The following is a 19,517-nucleotide window of genomic DNA, read 5'->3' as shown; positions in this document are numbered from 1 at the left end:
CGTTGACAAAGCTCTGATGACACCTGGGCCCTGCCCACTTGTATCAAGGTGTTCATTCTGTCCTGGGGTTGTTACAGAGCCAAATGTGGGTTTGCTCACCTGTGTGCAGTAAAGGCAATCCACTGCCACCAGGTTGTGGTGAAGAGAAGTGCAGCATTTATTGCAGGACCAAGCAAGGAGTGTGGGCAGCCAGTGCTCAAATTCCCTGATGGCTTTCAGGGAAAGAGAGGGTGACGGAGAGGGTTGCAGGGTGTGTGATCAGCTTGCGGACATTCTTTTGATTGGTTGGTGGTTAGCTAAGTGAGAGTCAACATCATCAACTTTCTGGTTCCAACCAGCCTGGGGTCTATGTGCTTGTGGTCAACATGCAGTTAACTTCTTCCACGTGGTGGGGGTTTCAGTATCTGCAAAACAGCTCAAGGATATGGCTCAGAATATTATCTATAGTCCTTGAAGAGGAACTGAAGGTCCTTGACTTTGTTTAATGGCTAAACTGTTATTATCTTGTCTTCCTTGACTGTATTCCTCTGTTCCTGCATTTTCTCACTTCTCTGATTAAATTTGCTCTTTGGGACTCTGGGAAGGCTTAGGAGGCTAAAGTTTTTCTACAAACAAATGCAGGCAGAGGACATAGGAAGGGTCTGTCCAGGGAAGGCCCCATAGGACCCTGCTCAGTTACAATCTCCCCTTTGATACTCATCAATCTTGAGGGGGAACAAGTGCAGAACAAGAAAGGGAATATCATTTTGGATAGAGAGGTTAATCAGAAACTCAGCAGAAGAACTCGATTCTAGGGGGGAATTGGTTTCAGGGTGGCTGGAGAGGGGGACTCAGACACCCCCTGGTGTGAGGGCTCCAGAAAGCCATACCTCGCTGATCTACTTCAGGCTGTAGTAAACCCAGTTCCAGAATTCTCATGAGTGCAGGGGAGGGAGGGCACTCTGCACTGTGGGTCAGTGGTAACAATTTTGTTTCTTTCTGAATGCTAGAGTCAGACACTGGAGCGATTCAGGGTCAGGGAGACCAGGGGATTTTTGTGGCAATAAGGGGCTGTTTGTTAAAGGCCTTCTTGATGCTTGCTTGTTTCACTAGATCTCAACACAACAGTTCTCTGTATTTTTCTTGGAATAAAACTGGCTTTTGCACTTGACGCAAGGAACTGTGCCCTCAAGCAGCAGAGGCTTTCTAAATATTAGTGACTTTAACTCGATTAAGTATTTCCATTTCCTACTCCTGTGACTTTGTAAGGCTCAAGTTCCCGGAAAGGCTGCTTTTTTGACTATGACTCTTTAGGTTGGCGATGTTTTTGATCATTCTGTTCTTATGATCTGCGTAAGTGCTAAAAAACGTCAAGATACTTTTAAAAGATTCTTCACATGGAAATGTTTCCAGATTTCCTTCCAGCAAAGGAGTTTGAAAGGACTGCAGATTTGGATACCTCAAAGATTCTCAGTAAAAGGTTTTGTCAGCATTTCCTTCCTCAAATCCTTTGCTCAACTCACTGACCTCTTGCCTTCTTGGGTTAGGGCCATAGTTTTGTATAGTCTCAGCTATAAAAATATGCTAGGCCTTGCAACACTTCCCTCCTAAGAGGAATGAAAATTAACTCTGTTGGATTCCCCTCTGCATGACTGACTGAGGCCAGCGAGGCATTTTTACCTTAAAGCCCTCGGACACCAAATCAGAGGGATGGTGGGCTCTGAGCTCCCTTGAGGTTCTGGTGCAAGTGTGCAACTTACTTCAGATCTTTGATGTTCTTTGACTGTTACATTTCATTCTGCATGGGTCATTTTCTCCCAGCCACTTAAAAAGTGTCTTCTGTGGCTTTTGCGCTATTTATGTAAACATGTCAACTTGGGATACAGCTGGGCCTAAAATCTAGTGAGAAGGTACACATTTTCAACCTGCTTGTAACATTTGCTGAGCACTAGCAGTTTGGATTTGTTTATTTTCCCTTTTATAAGCTTTTAACTTTTTTTGCATTAAATTCCTTTGAAATATTTAAAATCTAAAACTATAAATTATAATTCCTTTTTTTGGAATATCTCAGATCTCAAGTTACAATATGTGACATGGTAGGGTTTTAAAGTCATTGAGCAGAAAATGTTCAAGAAATTTGCAATTCTTTTTTTCTCAATTAATTAATTAATTTATTGGTTGTGTTGGGTCTTCATTGCTGCACATGAGCTTTCTCTAGTTGTGGTGAGCGGGGGCTACTCTTCATTGTTGTGCGCAGGCTCCTCATTGTGGTGGCTTCTCTTGTTGTGGAGCATGGGCTCTAGGCACACAGGTTTCAGCAGTTGTGGCACACGGGCTTAGTTGCTCCATGGCATGTAGTATCTTCCTGGGGCAGGGATCAAACCCATGTCCCCTGCATTGGCAGGTGGATTCTTAACCACTGCACCACCTAGGAAGTCCCAGCAATTCTTTTAATAAAAAAATGTATGACTATGATAGTGGCTGCTAGCTTTCCTTCAAATCTGTTCTCCCCCTCCTTCAATAATAATACCTTCATTTAGCTGTTGAGTTGAGAATATGGTCACCCCAACTAAAGTCTCTGTTTCCCAGCTTCCCTTGCAGCCTCGTGAGAAAGCTCTGGCCAATGGAAGGTGAGTAAAAAATTGTGCACAGTTTCTGGGGCATCTCTTTCCTTCCCCTTCTCCCCCCTTCCTTCATCCTGCTGCTTGGAACATAGTTCTGCTGCTCCGCCACAGCGGACAGTGTGATGAGATGAACGCATTAAGGACCATGGAACAGCAAGACACCCAACACCTAAAAGTGGACACCTATCTACCTTGCAAAGCTGCTGTGCCCACTCAGACTTTTACAAGAGAAAATAAACTTCTGTCTTGTTGAATCATTGTTAGTGTGAATTTTCTGTTACATACAACCAAACCTAATCCTAAAACAGACTGACACGGATATAAACCTCACTGACGTCAATGTTCTCAATAGTAAAATGTAGTCTCCAGGACACGAAGTAAGCCTTCGCGGTAAGTATCTATCGTCTGTTGTAAGTTTTTAAAAGGGCTCAAACAACTTTAGAAAGTATTCTGCTTTATCTGAGGGCATCTAAAACTGCTGACCTAAGTATACTTAGATTTGTAGGGCTTGCTGTTTTCAAAACAGTGTTCTGTCACACCAAACTACAGTACGGCCGAAGCTGCCTCAGCACCAAAGACTCCTGCCTGAGGTCATGTGGAGTCAGGGGCTTGGAGCTCTGCTTTGGAAGCGGCTCAAGGGACCTTCACCAGCACTGGGCTGACATCAACTATGAACACAGAGCAGGGTGGATAAACCCAAAGATATTTTCAAAGGTTCTTTAGTAATACTAATAACAGCAAACACTTAAATGTGCTTATTAAATGCATTTAATAGTGCATTTATATTAACCTAGTTGATCCTTCTTATAATCCTATGAGGTAGGGTCTATAATTATTCTTATTTTATAGATAAAGAAACAGGCAGGGGGAAGTTTAGTAACTTTCCCAAAGTTCATCAGCTAGTAAGGGACAGAGTTGGGATTTGAACACAGGTGTTTTGCCTCCAGAATCCAGGCTCTTAACCACAAGCTAGTCTATATCCCAGTAAGAATAGTAATTATGTACTGAACTTTTATCTTGTGCCAGGCTGTTTTCAAATGCTTCCATTTATTAATTCATTGAATGCAACAGCCTTATGAGGTAGGCACTATTATACCACTTTATAGATGAAGAAACTGAGGCACAGGGAGAGAGTGCAACTTGCCCAAACTGGGGTTTAAATCCATAGCAGGCTACGGAGTCCACACTGTTATTGTTATGCTGCATTTTCCCATCAAGCAGCAGGTGCTTCCCTCAATGATGGAGAAGCTTTCAGAAGGGAAAGAGAATGCTCCTCAAAAAAGACAACACTTTCTGCAAATTGTCCTTGGTATATGCCTGTATTCCAGGCTCTCCATTTGCCTTTCTTCCACCTCCTAACACATCTCACCTCCACTCCGGACCACTCAGCTTTACCCTTCTTCCCGCTGATTTTGTAGTCTATCTCCTATCTCTTTTTTTTTAAACTTCCTTAACTCCTTCTACTCCAAGTAATTAATGCTGTTAGTACATTCTTTTCTTTTTTCAGCTTTATTGAGATATAATTGACAAATAACATTTTAAGGTATTTACAGTGTATAATGTGATTATTTGATACACATACACATTGTGAAAGTATTCCTGCCAAAAGTTAACACACCCATCACTTCACATTCTTACCTTTGGGTGGGGGCAGGGTGAGAATATTTAAATTCTACTCCTAGTAAATTTTAATTATACAATACAGTGTTATCAACTATAGTTACCATCTTATTCATTAGATCTTCAGACCTTATTCTTATAACTAAACCTTTGTAAACTTTTACTAACCTCTCCCTATTTCCCCCACCCTCCAGCCCATGGAAACCAGTTTTCTACTCTCTGTTTCTATTATTTTGATTTTTTTTTTGATTCCACATATAAAGTGATAGCATACAGTAATTGTTTTTCTTTTTCTGGCTTATTTTACTTAACATAATGGCCTACAGTTTCATCTATGTTGTTACAAATGACAGGATTTCCTTCTTTTTAAAGACGGAATAATATTTCATTGTGTGCGTATATTTATCACATTTTTTTAATCAATTCATCTGTTAACAGACAGGTTGTTTCTATACCTTGGCTATAGTGAATAATGCTGCAGTGATCATGAGAGTACAGTTGTCTCTGAGATAATGGTTCTGTTCCCTTTGGATGTACACCCAGAAGTAGGATCGCTGGATCATTTTCTATTTTTAACTTCTTGAAGAACTTCCATACGGTTTTCCACAGTGGCTGTACTAGTTTACATTCCAAGTAACAGTGCACAAGGGTTTTCTTCTCTCCACATCCTCACTGGTATTTGTCATCTCTTGTCTTGTTGATAACAGCCATCCCAACAGGTGATATCTCATTGTGGTTTTGAGTTTCATTTCCCTGATGATTAGTGATGTTGAGCAGCTTTTCATGTACCTCTTGGCCATTTGTATTTCTTCTTTTGAAAAATAATTAGACTGTTTTTTCTATTTCTGTGAAAAAATGCTATTGGAATTTTGATGGGGTAGCACTGAATCGGTACAGTGCTTTGGGTAGTGTGGACATTTTAACAATATTGATTCTTCTAACGCATGAGCACAGAATAGCTTTCCATTTATTTATGTCTTTTTCGATTGCTTCCACCAATATCTTATAGTTTTCAGTGTATAGACCTTTGACCTCCTTGGTTAAATTTATTCCTTAGTACAGTTGACCCCGGAAGACATTTATACACATATTTATACACATATACTACAGTACTAATGATCCACGGTTGTTTAAATTTGATTGGCTAATATTTTGTTGACGATTTCTACATCTATGTTCAACAGGCATCTTGTAGTGATCTTGTCTAGTTTTAGTATCAGGATAATGATGGCCTCCAAAAAAATGAATTTGGAAGTATTCTCTCCTATTTTTTGGAAGCATTTGAGAAGTGTTGGTACTAATTCTTTATATGTTTAGTAGAATCCATCAGTGAAGCCATCTCATAAATAGCCAGTGTTGTGGGTCTCATGAATGCAAGACTTGTTGGTGTTTTGCGGGCCCATTCCTTGCATGGGAGTCTTAAAAGTTGAGGTGCTAAATGTGGGATCCAAACCCTTCACTCCTCAGGGAAAATCTGGAATTGGAAGTTCCCTCCCAATTGAATGATGCTGTGCTGGGGTGGAGTTTATGGCGAAAGTGTGTCTCAGCCTTACCTACCTCTTTTGATGTGGGTATTTTCTCACTCACCTGATGTGTTAAGCGTTGCTCAGCTATGTCTAGATTTCCTATAGAGGTCATTGCTCCATGTGTAGCTGTACATTCAGTGTGCCTGAGGGAGGAGGGGAGTTCAGAAGTCTCTTGTCACCTTCAGTAAATTCTCCTTCTACTGTTTGTGTCTTACATTTGGCCAGCTCTTCCAGCAACCTCACAGGGCCCAAGTTTTGCTTATGCTTAAGGACTGTTACAACTGTCCCTGACTGATTTGCCATTTCCTTCTTTTGTCTCTCAATACAGCAGCCACAGTGATCTTTTTGCCAACAAAAGTTCTCAAAGAATCCTCTGCTCAATGTTTGCAGTGGCATTCTAGCTCAGAATGAAATCCAAACCTCAGTATGACCTAGAAAGCCCTGGCCCACTGCCACCTCTCTGACCTCAGCTTCCACCGAGCTCCCTCTCACCCACTCTGCTCAAGCCTTCCTGGTGTCCTTGGTGCTGCTCAGAGAAGCCAAGCATCATCCCCTTTAGGATCTTTGGTCTTTCCTTTGGCTGTGCATGTGGAGAGGGGTGCCAGTCTCCACTTCTTACCATCTTGCTTCGTCACTTCATTTGTCTCTGTTCAAAGGTCATCTCATCAGAGGTCTTCCTTGATACCTTATAGAAAGTAGCACCATATTCTGATCACATCATTCTATCCCTTCACTCCTTTTTTCATAGCACTTATCACGTCATAAGATATTCATCCATTGACTATTCTCACAGGAAAATACACTCCATAAAAGCAAAACTCAGTCTTTTTTTTTTCCCCTGTAGAAACACTGTTTATTCAACTGACAGGCAGGAAGCAGTGGCAGCAGAGGGGTGAAGGTGGCCAGGTTGGGGCTAGGCAGGTTAGCACTGCTCCCCTATATCCCCTGTGATCCTGCTTTGATAGCTATCCAAGCTGTTGCAAGCAGGGTCAGATATACGTTCCCTCTTCTCCCAAACTGAATAAATAGCATCCCTCTCCCCACGAGAGCTGGGGGAGACTCATGTGCTGAGCTTGGTGCCCTGTCATAGCCCACAAAACCCTTGTTCATTGTTTCTCACACCTAAAACTACTGGCATAGAAGGCACTCAAAGCATCAAGTGGATGAACAAGGTACATTTACTTTCATCATAAAGAAAACTTTTGCTTGGCCTGTATGCCCTCTGCTTATTGTTCTTTACCTCTTTTAGTTCATAACCAGGCTTCTTGATATCTCTACACTCTTCCCATCTCCTTCATTCCACGTAATATGGCTTCTGTCCCTGCCAATGCCCGAGTATAACTAGGGGTAAGGTTTAAATTCCTGTCTGCACAGTCCAACGGGCAGGTTTGAGTCTTTATTTCACTTGAGTTGACTATTCCTGACTTCTTCAACTATGTCTTTGACATCTCTTTCTTGGTTATTCTCTAGTTGACTGCTCTTTCCTGGTCTCCATTAATTATTTACCACCCTTTAATGGAAATATTTCTGGGGCTCATCACTGACCTTATTCTTAACTCCACACAGTTGTTCCTTTGGTAATCTCGATAACTGTGATGTAATATTCTGCATAAAGTATTTTCCATATTTTGGGTTAATTTCTTTAGATTTTTAGATGTGGGATAAAAGGACAAATATTTTTACGGCTTTCTGAAACGGCTAATTTACAGTGCCCCTAAAAAATGATCAGAGTTGCTAGTTTTCCCTCCCAGGAGTGATAGGATTTGAACAGTCAAACTAGGTTAAACATATAGATGCAAAGGGGCGGAAAACTCGAATTCCATTCAATGAAGAGAAAATGCCTGCGCAGAAACATCAAGAACGGAGGAATGAGAAAGGCTGAAAGTGTTGCAGACCTTGAATCCTTGATGAGCAGTGAGCCACACAGGCACGCTGAAGGATTCCAGCAGTTAAAGTGCAGGACTGCCGGGAAGCTGCTGGAGCCAGCCAGACAGACGAACTGAGCCTGTGAAGGATAATCCCCACCCTTCTCTGGAAGCTACAAATTGGGGGAAAAATCGTCAAGCATGGAAACTTTGTGAAATATGTAAGCTCAGGCTTGCAATCAAGAAACTATGGCCGAGAAGCTGCTTGTTAAGTGTGAAACTAAAAACGCCTGTGGGTCCTCTAGGTTCTCCTAACACAGGACACGTTTCCTGGGGAGTTCCACTCACCTTCTCAGTTTCATATGGAAGTAGAACTCATGCTGATGAACGCAAGCCCCTCTTCGCTACTGGCTGTCGGGGAAGGAATCTTGTTCTCCTAACGCTCTCAGGCCAGTATTCCTCATGTCTTCAGTGGAGACTCCTTCCCTCCACCTCCTTATCAGCAGACCAACCCTCCTCTGTGGGTTGAAAACATCTCTTACCTTTGGTTGGCCTGGGAAATGGCAGAGCTTGGTGGTGTACACTGGCTTCTAATCTGGAATGATAACAGTAAAGTTCTAAGTCTCTAATTGTCTACCAGCTGCTGACATAAACTGACCCATGGGACTCAGGTTGCTTTGTGCTGCAGGGGTGGCCGCAGAAGGGGTGGCTTCAGGGAGGCATGCATTCCATTAATCTGACCTCCTAGTCTCTGATACGGACAATTCCTATTTTTTAAACATATGTGCTATACAACAATTGAAGTCCCCTAGCTAAAACCCGGCTCCCAATTTTCTACAAGTGTAATTACTGGATTAAGTGTAAGATCTCTTCTGACAACTTATCAATTAAAAAAAAAAACTGTACTGGTTTACATATACTCACTTCAGTTTTAAACTAGCAATCGAACTCTGTGCACTCTCCCATGCTGTTATACATACAGACGCAGTTTGATAGGCAAAATGGCATCCTCTGTAAGAGTATACAGCACAGTGGTTATGGCAGACCTAGAGTCGGACCATAAAGGCTCAGGACTGCAGCTCAACCACTTAGTTAAGGATCACACAGTAAGTGACTTACCCCCTCTAGTCCTGTACCCTTATCTATAAAGTTAGGAATAAGCAAAGCGTCTCCTTCACAGACTCAATGAACAATACACACAAAAACACTCAGATCAGCCTTACACTTGTACAGTACTGTTGTTTTGATTTGAATTTTTCAGTTACTGCTGAACTTTTTTCATTGGTCTTTAGTACTTCATCTTTGGTGAACTGTTTTTTTATCATCCCCTGCCCCTTTTTCTAGTTGGTTGAGATAGTCACCTGTATTTTGCTTCATCTTTATACTTCCCTACATTTAGACTTTTTAACGCATTTGGAATTTATTTTGGTATTGTGTTGGAGATAATTCCCTCCCCCTCCCCCAAATAGATATGATGTTAGTAAAACTGGCTTATATGAATACTCTTTTGAAATAGTATCTCAATCACATAAACACCTCAGTCAGTTATTAGGCTTATTATTTGTATGAAAAAAACACTTGTGCTTCTCCTTTATTCTCTCACTTACAATATGACACCAGATATGTGGGTTTTCCACACCAGTTACAAGACACTGGCTGGGTGTCCTATAATTCTCATACTAACTGGAGTCAGCACAGACCCCAGAGGTGATGGGCTCAGTCCTCCAAGACTGACTTCCCCTACTCTACTTCAGAGGCCAATTACAAGTCCAGTTTGTCAGCTGTACTTCTGACTGATCAGCTATCAATCAGGACTTCTGTGACAACCTCCGTGGTCTTCATAATTTGCTACAATGGCTCACAGAATTCAGTAAAAACCTTAAGGTTTACCAGTTTATTCTATAATAAAGGCTATGATAAAGGATACAGACAGCCAGATGAAGAGACACACAGGGTCACGTCTGGAAGAGCCCCGAGTGCAGGAGCTTCTGCCCCTAGGCAGTTGGGGTGCACGACCCTCCTGGCACATGGATGTGTTCACTACCTGGAAGCTCTCTAAACTCCATAACATTAGCACTTTAATGGTGGCCCCATCACATGGGTACAAGTGATCATTAACTTGGTCTCTAGCCCCTCCCCCTTCCTGGAGAATGCCACTGGGGCTGACAGTTCCAAGCTTCTAATCGTGGCTTGGTCTTTCTGATGACCAGCCAACCCTGAAGCTGTCCAAGAACCAACCAAGAGTTGCCTCATTAGAACAAAAGCCACTCCTATCACCCAGGAAATTCCAAGGGATTTAAAAACTTTGTGTCAGCATCTAGAGTCAAAGACCAACTATTAGCACAAAAGATGCTCTTAGTGCTCTCCTGTCACTTAGGAAGTAACAGGGGCTTTAAGAGCTCTGTGCCAGGAACCAGGAACAGAGACTTACATGTATTTTCTATCATTTCTCATTATCCTATTTCACTCGCCTTCCTTTTAGGTCAATAGGACACCAGTTTAATTTACAGTACTTTTATCAGATGAAGCGAACTGTCATTCCTTGATTTGTACTTTGGACCCATAGTGATGTAAATTCTGTCCACCATGAATTCCAAGTTCTATGCATCAGTATAGTTGTTAAAGATTAGCGCCTAGAAATAGCTGTTATGAGCACCAAACAATGGCATGGTCATTCCTGCACCTGCCTCTTTAAGACCTGCTGGCTGGGCTCCTTGGGATCTCTCACCGGCCTCTGCCTCCTCCAGGCAGGTGAAGCCTGCCATCAGTGATTAATTACATGGAAGTGAAGAGCTTTTCAGTTCCCACCCTACTTCAGGACAAAAATGATGAGAGAAATGCAGATTTCATTGTGCCTTTTAGGATAGCCACTAAGCTAGATGGCAGTGCCAGTGCTGTGTGCTTGATACTTCCATTTTACGTGTTCTTGAAATGTCAAGGAAATCAACGGCAAGTTCTGCACATCAGTGCAGACCCCAGAGTCCAGGTGTGTGAAGGAGAGAGGGAGTTGCTTACTTCTCTTTTGATATCTCATGGCCCACAGTCCAAGCCAAGACACAATAACCCAGTGCTTATTTATTGAGAGTACAGGACAGCTGCCAAGTGCCCAGGATCAAGGCAGACAGGCAGGAGGCTGACTGCACATGGCTTAGACAGGGTGAGGTTCAGCTCCCCAGGTGATTCTCACACAGAGATTTTTATTTCAAAACCAACTCTGAAATTAGCTTTTGTAGCAGATAAAGGAAAAGCTCTTTGAATGAGAACTTATTAGGAAGCGAAGTTTCCAAAAAACTTCCTCCTTGCTTTTCTCTCCATCTAGCTGTATGCCTACAACCAGCTTAACCTACTCTGCCTCAAAATAGTCACATCTGCCCCAATAGTAACATCACGGAAAGACCTTAACTTCTGACAATGTGGGTAGTTTCAGAATACACCATAAAACCTACACTTGCAGGCTACATCAGTAAAAATGGGACATTTTCTAAGTGCTTACAGCAAAATCAGACTAAAATACTAGCTGGAGATTTAGAAAACATTTCTGATTGGTGACACACTAAGCAAGGAATCAGCTTCAGGTTTTTGGGGCGAGACTACATGGAAGATAATACTGCAGCCTTTCCACTCAGAGCCTATTCAGACTGCAGAATTCCACGTCTAGTCAGACCCATGGAAGGCAGCAACTGTGACAGAACAAAGATCTGAGCTAGATGCAAAGGCCACTGACGGAAGCTGTGGAGCCATCCTTTCTCGAGAAGGTTACGTTCACCTGGTTGAATGCTGTGGCCCCCTCCATACGCTGTGAGTCAGCCACTGCCAAACACACAGGAGCCTCCCTCACCCTGAATAGGGGGGTTGTTTTTTTCTCTATGGAGTGCTTCGAAAATAAGCATTTACAACAGTACTCTGAATTCTCAAGAATTTGGAAATGTTTATTAGTGACAATAAACAAGAGAAGAACCTGGGAATTATTTTAGTTCAAGGAGAAACTTATCCCTTAAAGGCTTATTTTCCAGCTCTAATGTTTGGCTTGCTATAACATAATGCCTCTTCCTAAGTATGGACTCTCATAGTCACTGGTTAAGAAAAGTGTATCTTAAAAATATAATGAACAATAATAATGAGATGTTAAAAGATAAAATTTTGAAAATGATTTGGGATGGGTTAGCTGCCCTCTTGTTAACAATCTTAATCTCTCTCTGCAGCCACTAACAACCTGCTAACTGGGTAGTAAGATGGTGTGGGCGTATACAGGTTTATAACCTGATTTTGCTATGTATTTTTAATGTATTCAACAGCTGACTTATCTCACTTGTTACATTTTGATTAAAGTTAACATGGTCGTGTGTTCTGGGTTTTTCCTTGTCAATGATGTCTGGACGTCAGAGCAGGAGGTGGGAAATGTGCTCCAGAGGAGAAGACCATCTGAGAATAAAGAGTGGTCATCAGGCTAGACCACAGAGGGAAACAACTCCCTTTTCAGTTTATGCACAGAGAGAACAATGGACCATGAAACAAAGACCCGACTCCAATGTCTGTTAGCTTTTCAACCTGAGCATATTCCACTCTGTAAAATGGGTAAAATGTGGATAATACTAACTGAACAAGCCCAAAAGTTTGAAATAAGATAGAAATGTTTAAGAAGCATTTCACAAACTTGAATATATTGGGAAAAAAAAAGTAGTATGAAAGGAACAAGCAACAGACCTCAACTATGATATCCACTCAAACACCACCAGGAGAGAGAAATCAACATCTGTGATGATGCTAAGGAAGTTAACTTACAAAAGTACATTCTCCAGTGTGTATGAAAATGGTTTAATAATAGTGAAACTTAAAAAGTGGTAAAATTAACAAAGTATATTGGTTAAAGACTATTTTTTCCAACCATGGCAAATAGTATGCAGACATTTATCAATGCAAAGCTTTTAGTCCCTCTATCATGTACTCTGAACCCTACTTACTATTCAATATGAAACACGACACAGTCAGAGGTTTCTTTGGCAGACATAATCACATGCATCAGTATGTCAAATTCAAAGCATTTTCTCCCTTAAACTTACCTGACCGAAGGCATCTGATTAAAAGACAAAAATGAACAATTTTAATAAGTAGTTTATCAGTGTCTAGAAGGTAACACTTTATCAGTGTCTAGAAGGTAACACTTTATCAGTGTCTAGAAGGCAACAAAAATACAAAGATAAAGCTTTTTGGAAATTCAGTTAAAACAGAAATAAGGCTTACATTTCATTAAATCATCAAATATAATCACTTGTGTGTACTTTTATTAGCAAAAAATAATAATACCAATGATAAAGGAAAAAAGAAAATGCGCCTTAGACCAGAATACCATAACAAAATTTTGTGGAAGCTGCATTTTATTTGAAAATCCACCCATTTTTGCTAACATACATTTTAATATTGTAAACAAAAATAGAATCTGCAGAGACAATGCAACAAGTATGCTTCAACTCATGTACAGAATTGCTTTCCTACAACAAACTGTCCTTCTTAAGGCCCCTCTCAACCCAAACATTAAGATGTATTTACACAAAGCACCGATCAACAGTGCAGTTTAATTCTTCGTTAACTAAACTCTTGGCTAGACATTAACTTTAAAGATACTATTTCCCCTTATTTAAAAGGTACATGATCATATCATGGCATGAGCCAAATAAAAGGTTCAAGGATTGTGTCCCCTCCCCTCCCCCCATAACACCTCCTAGAGTTTTACTGAAAAGAAGGAAAGTCTTGAAGTGAAAGCAATTCCTCACATTCATTTTGGAAAGGCCCTAATGTCAAATGGAAAATAATGACATGCCAAGCACAAAGCAGTAAAGTTCCTTCCCAATGCACTAATGCTGAATTTAAAATGTAGTGCTTTTCCTAGTTCAGTGAACTGTTCCCTTGCAAAATCCTAGGCACAGAATTGACTATAAGGATTAATGCATTTATAATGCTTCCCTAAATCCCATAGAGACTGAGAATTCTTAAGCGATTCAGACCTATGGACTTGCCTTAAAATATTTAGTGCTCTGTATGTCAGCTGCAAAGCATTCTGAATCAGATTCACTCTTATGGATAAAAATCAAACATACCGTGTACATCCATACTCATTTTCATAAGGAGGTCTGATACAATATTAATGTTACGTAAATTGATAATCATAAATAAATACAAATACTTAAGGAATGTCTACTGCAAACTGAATATATAATTTTTTATAAAAGAAAAGTTAATTTTAGTTACTGTTTCTGTATCTGTGAGGACTGGAGAAAAGAAAGATACTGCATAATTAAGAAGTATGATTTGATCCCCCCCAAAAGAGTCCTGTTGCATTACAGTGAAGGACACAGCTCTTCTCTCCAGGCAGCTTTTCCAAATACAAATTTCACACTTTCCAAATAAGGGCTTTTCTTGGTAGGTTACTGATTATGGGTATTAATAGGAGTTGAAATAACTGAAGAGTTAGTCACCAAAAAGACAGCTCTTAGTCTGAAATCATGGCAATTCTTGGCTTTATAAACTGTATTGATATGTTCTCCTATAGAGTAGTCCCAATTTCCTTCATGGGCCTTCACTGGGTTACTGTAGCATTCTAATGGAAGAAGAGAGTTTAACAGACAGCAGTTTGGATTTTGCTGGAAGTTAAGTATTTGCTGCTTGAGCACTTGTCTTTTCGGAATAATTCCATTCTTTTCCATCTAGTTACATAAACTGTATCTGGAGGGGAAAAAAAAGAGTGTAAGTTAATCCACTGCATTGCAGGATATCTTCTTATAAGTAAAAATGCTTTGTGCCTTCTACCATTCAACTTGCCTGGAAGTGCTCCTACCATGCTTATCACAAACCCTGATACAAAATGAAGTCAGTATTATCAGCTTATCATTAGCCAGAACTCAATATCTGACACATAATTACAGGGCCTTCTAAATATCTTTCTAATTACTAAACACCAAGGGGTATGGGAAGAAAGAAGGTGAATGAACAATTTTTCCATGACAAGTTCAGAAAAATCTCTCCATGAACACAAATATTCCACACAAAAATCTCATTTAGGCAATAAGCAAAATTTGAAATGTTATTTCCAAATATTATAATAAAATTAGAGACAATTAAGGGAACAGTAATATTATGTTTACTAAAAATATCTTTACTAATACAAATCAAAATCTGAAAGATCTACGAATGAATACTTTTCAATAGGGTGTCACTATCCACTTAGATACTTCACTCATGATATCCTTTAAACTGCTCATCCAAAGACTTTACTGAAATAGATGTGCTATAAACTGTTGTCATATCAGAAGAGTACAAACTCACAAAGATCCAGAAGGTATATCTATACTGGGGACTACGGCATCAAGAAGAACAAATGCCTGTCTTCCAGGAAAAAAGTCAGAATTTTTCTATCAAAAAGGGCATTGTATTCACTTGCCCTTAATTTAAAAAAAAAGAAAAAAAAAAAGGCTGTTTTTTTGGGGAAAATATTACTATTTTAAAATGAAAAGGCATACATAAAAATATAACTCTTTAAAGATATTGTTAAAATGAATTCTTTACAATGAATCTCGGCCATTATATTAAAACTAAAGATGCTCCTAATTAAGCTTGGATCCAATGTGTGGTTCTCTATAAATCCTGTAAGACTGAATAAAACACCCAGCTTTTAACGGTGGTGTCTGGTCTCATCCCTCTGCTGTGAGCAGTGGATGCTTATATGCACACATGTGAGACAGTCCTTTGATTTCACACCTTCTAATAATGTTAAAGATATTTTCCAAAAGTTGTTTGTCCTTATGCCCTATCTTGACCTATTCTTCACCTAAAGAATAGAGGAGGAGGAGGAGGGGGAGAGGGAGCCTAGAGTCCTTTAAAGAAACAAAGGAGAAGAGTAAATTGTGCTTAATATTTGGTAATTTAAAAAAGTATTTAAGTCCCCATCTCCCCCAACAAGCAGTAATACCTAAAGTGATTTATAAGAAATCCTCCAAAGAGAGCTCTGCAAAAGGGTCCTTTCCTGAAGCTCTGTGAGGACTGTGACTGGAGGGGCTGGATGCTGCCGACAGCTGGGGGGAAAGAAGACAGAGAGAGGGAAAGAAAAAAAGATCTCAGAATGACAGAACATGAAAGCAGAAAATGTAATGAAAGAAGAAGTGGTTTTTGTTTTGTCATCTTTAATAAATATAATGGCAGCCTTTGCAGAAAGTTTCAGTCACATGTCAAGTTAAAGGGTATCCAGTGGCATGTGTTTTTCAGAAAACAAACTGCTGTTTCTGAATTCCAAAGGAATAAAGTCTTTTACCAGAAAAGGTCAAAATAAGCTGACCATGGTTAAGACTTCTATTGCATGTGTGTGCGGGAGAGGGGAAGAGGGGGCCACAGCATAACCGTGAGCCACAGAAGACGGTTTCCTGTGGCAGGCTGTCTGCCAAACGGTGTGCAAAATCTGACCTCAGTCCAGACCCAACACATCTAGCTACAGTATTTCCTTCCTTCCTCATAAGAGGTGGAAAGCCCTGTCCTCAGTGTTCACCCTTTTTTGACATAGAGTTGTCTCCTGCCTGTGTATCCGGACATGCCACAGCTGATGCTTATACTCTAGGAGGTAGAAGTGAGTTCAGAGGATATCTAGTCCAACTACCCACATACTGTCCTGAATATAGGGAATACTTAAGATCTTTGGAACAGCTTCCTGTTAGAATACATTTACTTGATTCCTGGAGTTTGCTTCTATTGTTTAATCTGAATATACAGTAAGGCAAGTAGACTGTTGAAATCAGCAACATATCTTTAGTATTCCCTCAAAGACAAACAGTTCCTGAAGTACTAAGATGTTCAATTTCATATATATATCTCCTTCACCAAGCCTATTTAAGAGTATTTTAAACCAAATATGAGCCATTTTAGTTTGGAACTAATTTTTAATTTTTTTCCTCCTGCATCAGATTGCAGAAGCATGAAAGCACATGTTCAATTGAGCATTAAATCAAAGCTGACTAAGTAGAAATAGTTTCAATTCATACCTCAACATTCAAATTCCTATAAAGGATTTCAAGGCTCAAAATCTCTCTTTGCTGGTTCAAAGTGATCTCATTTCTACCTTTTTATTTTTTTTAAGAAAAGCACTATAGAGAATGAATAGCCAATGAGTTTTCAACAAATATTACGCCACAAGTATACACAATTTGTTGTTTTGGATGCCAAGTTTAACTTACAGGTTTAGAAACCATCTTCAGTTATATTAGTGTTTGAGTCATTTTCTTAATTCATACCTTGTCCTCAGAAATAAATGTTCAAAGACAATGGGAAGAGACAATGGAAAAGCTGATGGAATTACACAAGCAGCTACAGATGGGAGGATGCGACAGCAGATCTGGGTTTGGAGATTCAAGTATCATCCATGTAGACAGAATAAGGTGCAACTTAACTGGTAAGATGTTTCTTCCTCACCTTTCAGACCAACCAGGATGACCATTCAGAAGCAAAATGATCTTAAGTAAAGTGATCACTGAGCTGGAGGGAGTTTAAGATTAATTGGGTTTTTCTCCAAAACAGGTTTTCTTTTTCATTTGAAGTTAAAACAACAACAAAACCCCCCTGCTTACTGCAGATAAGCATCCAAAATAAACAGTCTCCTATGAGAGCCCCACACTAAAACACCTTCTTAAATCAAATTTTCATGAGGGCAACAGTATGAAGACCTGACAGCCTCAGAAGAAAATGCTCCCGAAGAATATGGTCAAAGGGAATGCCAGAATTCTATTTTTTTCCATATGTGAGCATATTGCTGGAGAAAAGTCCTAGAGGCTTAAAAATAATATTGAAGAGGATCAATTTTCCTTGGGGGAAAATGTGCTAGTTTCTAACTAATACTTCTACTACTGTGTTAAACTGGCAAAATAAACACATACATATGTCTTATACCTATAAAAAACATGTAGCTAAATTAAAACAGAAAACAAGACTCAATATCCCTGCAGTAAGTTTCATATCATCAACACCCATCTCAAGCAGATGAAACCTTGGCCCAGACTGGACTGGCTGACTGCAGAGTGTGCCAAGGACTGAGCCATGCAGCAGCCCTTCACCATCTGCTCCCACCCCTTCCTGGCACCAGCACCAAAGCATAGGCACCTCACGCGCTGGTGAGAAAGTAGTCATCTCAGAGAGTAAATAAGGAAACAGAAGGAAAGGAAATACACTGCAATTATTGTTCAAGGAAAGAAGGAAGAATGGAAGTGCACAAAGGGGCAACAGGATCCTGATGGGTGAGAAGCAGCATGATTTAAAGAGCCTGAGAAAGTTACCTGAAACTACAAGGGTTAACCCTCCTCTACTTTCATTCTTGGGAGTAGATTAAACAACATGTAGGATTGCTAATTAGTGTAGGATAAGGAATTTAAAAAAAGAAAAAATCCAATGATCATTAATTGCAAAATCACCATATTTTACAAGCCAGCTGAGACAAATTGTAACTGACCATTCCAGACAAATTCTACCACAAATACACCAACACACACATACATGCACACACAAAACCCCAAACAAAAGAACAAGACTTAACACTCATTTATTTCAAGTAACATTCTCTATACCAAAATTCCCACAAAGCTAAAAAAATTAGTATAGGTTATCAGTGTGATCAAATTAAATTGACCTATCTCCTAACTAAATATGGCATTTAAACAGAGCGGTCAGTCTCACTAGTCTAATACAGACATACTTAGTCTTCTTTTCTCATTTTATAGGAAAAGAAAATACTGAGAAGCAGTGAAAGAGCTGCATATAATTAAAAACACTAAAACGTACAAGTAACTGATGATGGCAACTCTCAGTTGACATTCCTTCACACCCCCTCCCTCCACTCTAATCAACCTTCAAAAAATGCTGAAATAGAAAAAAATTCTACCGTTACCAAAAAATTTTTGCTTTGCTCTCTAGAGCAAAGATTCCCTACCCCCACCCCCCATGCCTCTGGCTGTAGTGTGTGTTTAGTAAAGACAAGAACATAGAAAGCATAAGTTAACTTTAAATAAAAAGGCAAACATACCGAGAATAAAGGAATTTTTTACAAAGAATTCTATGGATACACTAAAGATCATAAAATAAAAATGGTTCCTCCTTCATGGTATTCCCATTCAACACCAAAGAAAGAAAATTTCACATCAGAACAAGAAAACAGCATCAGTCTCAGAAAGTGAACCTACTGCAACTGAAAGCTTATGGGAGAATAAAGGACTAGGTATTTAAGGACAAACTTCCTGACATATTGCCTGTGCTTAAAATTCTCAGAGCTTTGCCACACCTTTCCATTTGGATTTGAACCCAAAAGCGTGGATAGCAAATAGCAATGCTGTAAAGACTCATTTTGTCTTTGCTGAAGAAGCAAAGTCAACATCTTAGGAGAAAAATGGGTATATTTCCTTTCCTAGGATAAGAGTACAGTTTTATGGAAAGATGGAAATGAATCTAATCCTGGCTCTTTTGTAAAATGGGGTTAAGAATACTGAGACCCAATACCCACATCCCCGTAACAGCTGTCTTGAGGATTAAAATATTAAAATAAAAAGCACCCAGCATGTTGCCTGGCATATATTAGTCAGTCAAATATTAGTTCAACCTTCCTTACCACCTACAATCAAATGCTCATCTAGTCTTACATAATATGACCAGCTCAAAAGTCACTGAATCTGTGTTGCTCTTATACGAGTTCTTATTCTACCAAAACCAGTCACTTGTGCTTCCATATTATACTCACCTTTGGGGTCCTCAGATGTAAGAAACATATTTTCCCTGTCTCTTGTTCACCAACTAGCAGTGACTTAAACATAGTATAAGCATTCTATAACATGCTAAATTAAAATGTTTTTTGGTGATAAAACAAGCTCTGGGGACTTCCCTGG

At 39.8% G+C, this 19,517-nt stretch overlaps 1 protein-coding gene across 20 annotated transcripts in view; it reads right to left on the bottom strand.

Moving 5' to 3' along the window:
- Positions 1 to 12,958: 12,958 nt before the first annotated feature.
- Positions 12,959 to 19,517, bottom strand: part of PICALM (phosphatidylinositol binding clathrin assembly protein) — a 99,349-nt gene continuing 92,790 nt past the window's right edge. For 17 of the 20 annotated variants that reach the window (XM_057747848.1, XM_057747852.1, XM_057747853.1 and 14 more), the window contains one exon: positions 15,581 to 15,680. In XM_057747848.1, the coding sequence (XP_057603831.1) occupies positions 15,588 to 15,680 (93 nt within the window). In that variant the 3' untranslated portion in view covers positions 15,581 to 15,587. Of the gene's footprint in view, positions 14,335 to 15,580; positions 15,681 to 19,517 lie in introns of those variants that run through there. The other 3 variants (XM_057747849.1, XM_057747863.1, XM_057747861.1) reach the window with 1 other exon arrangement.

The sequence above is a fragment of the Hippopotamus amphibius genome, chromosome 9 (assembly GCF_030028045.1).
Source record: "Hippopotamus amphibius kiboko isolate mHipAmp2 chromosome 9, mHipAmp2.hap2, whole genome shotgun sequence".
Taxonomy (NCBI): Eukaryota; Metazoa; Chordata; class Mammalia; order Artiodactyla; family Hippopotamidae; genus Hippopotamus; species Hippopotamus amphibius.
The sequence above is the reverse complement of the archived record's forward strand: the minus strand, read 5'-3'. Positions and strand labels throughout refer to the sequence as shown.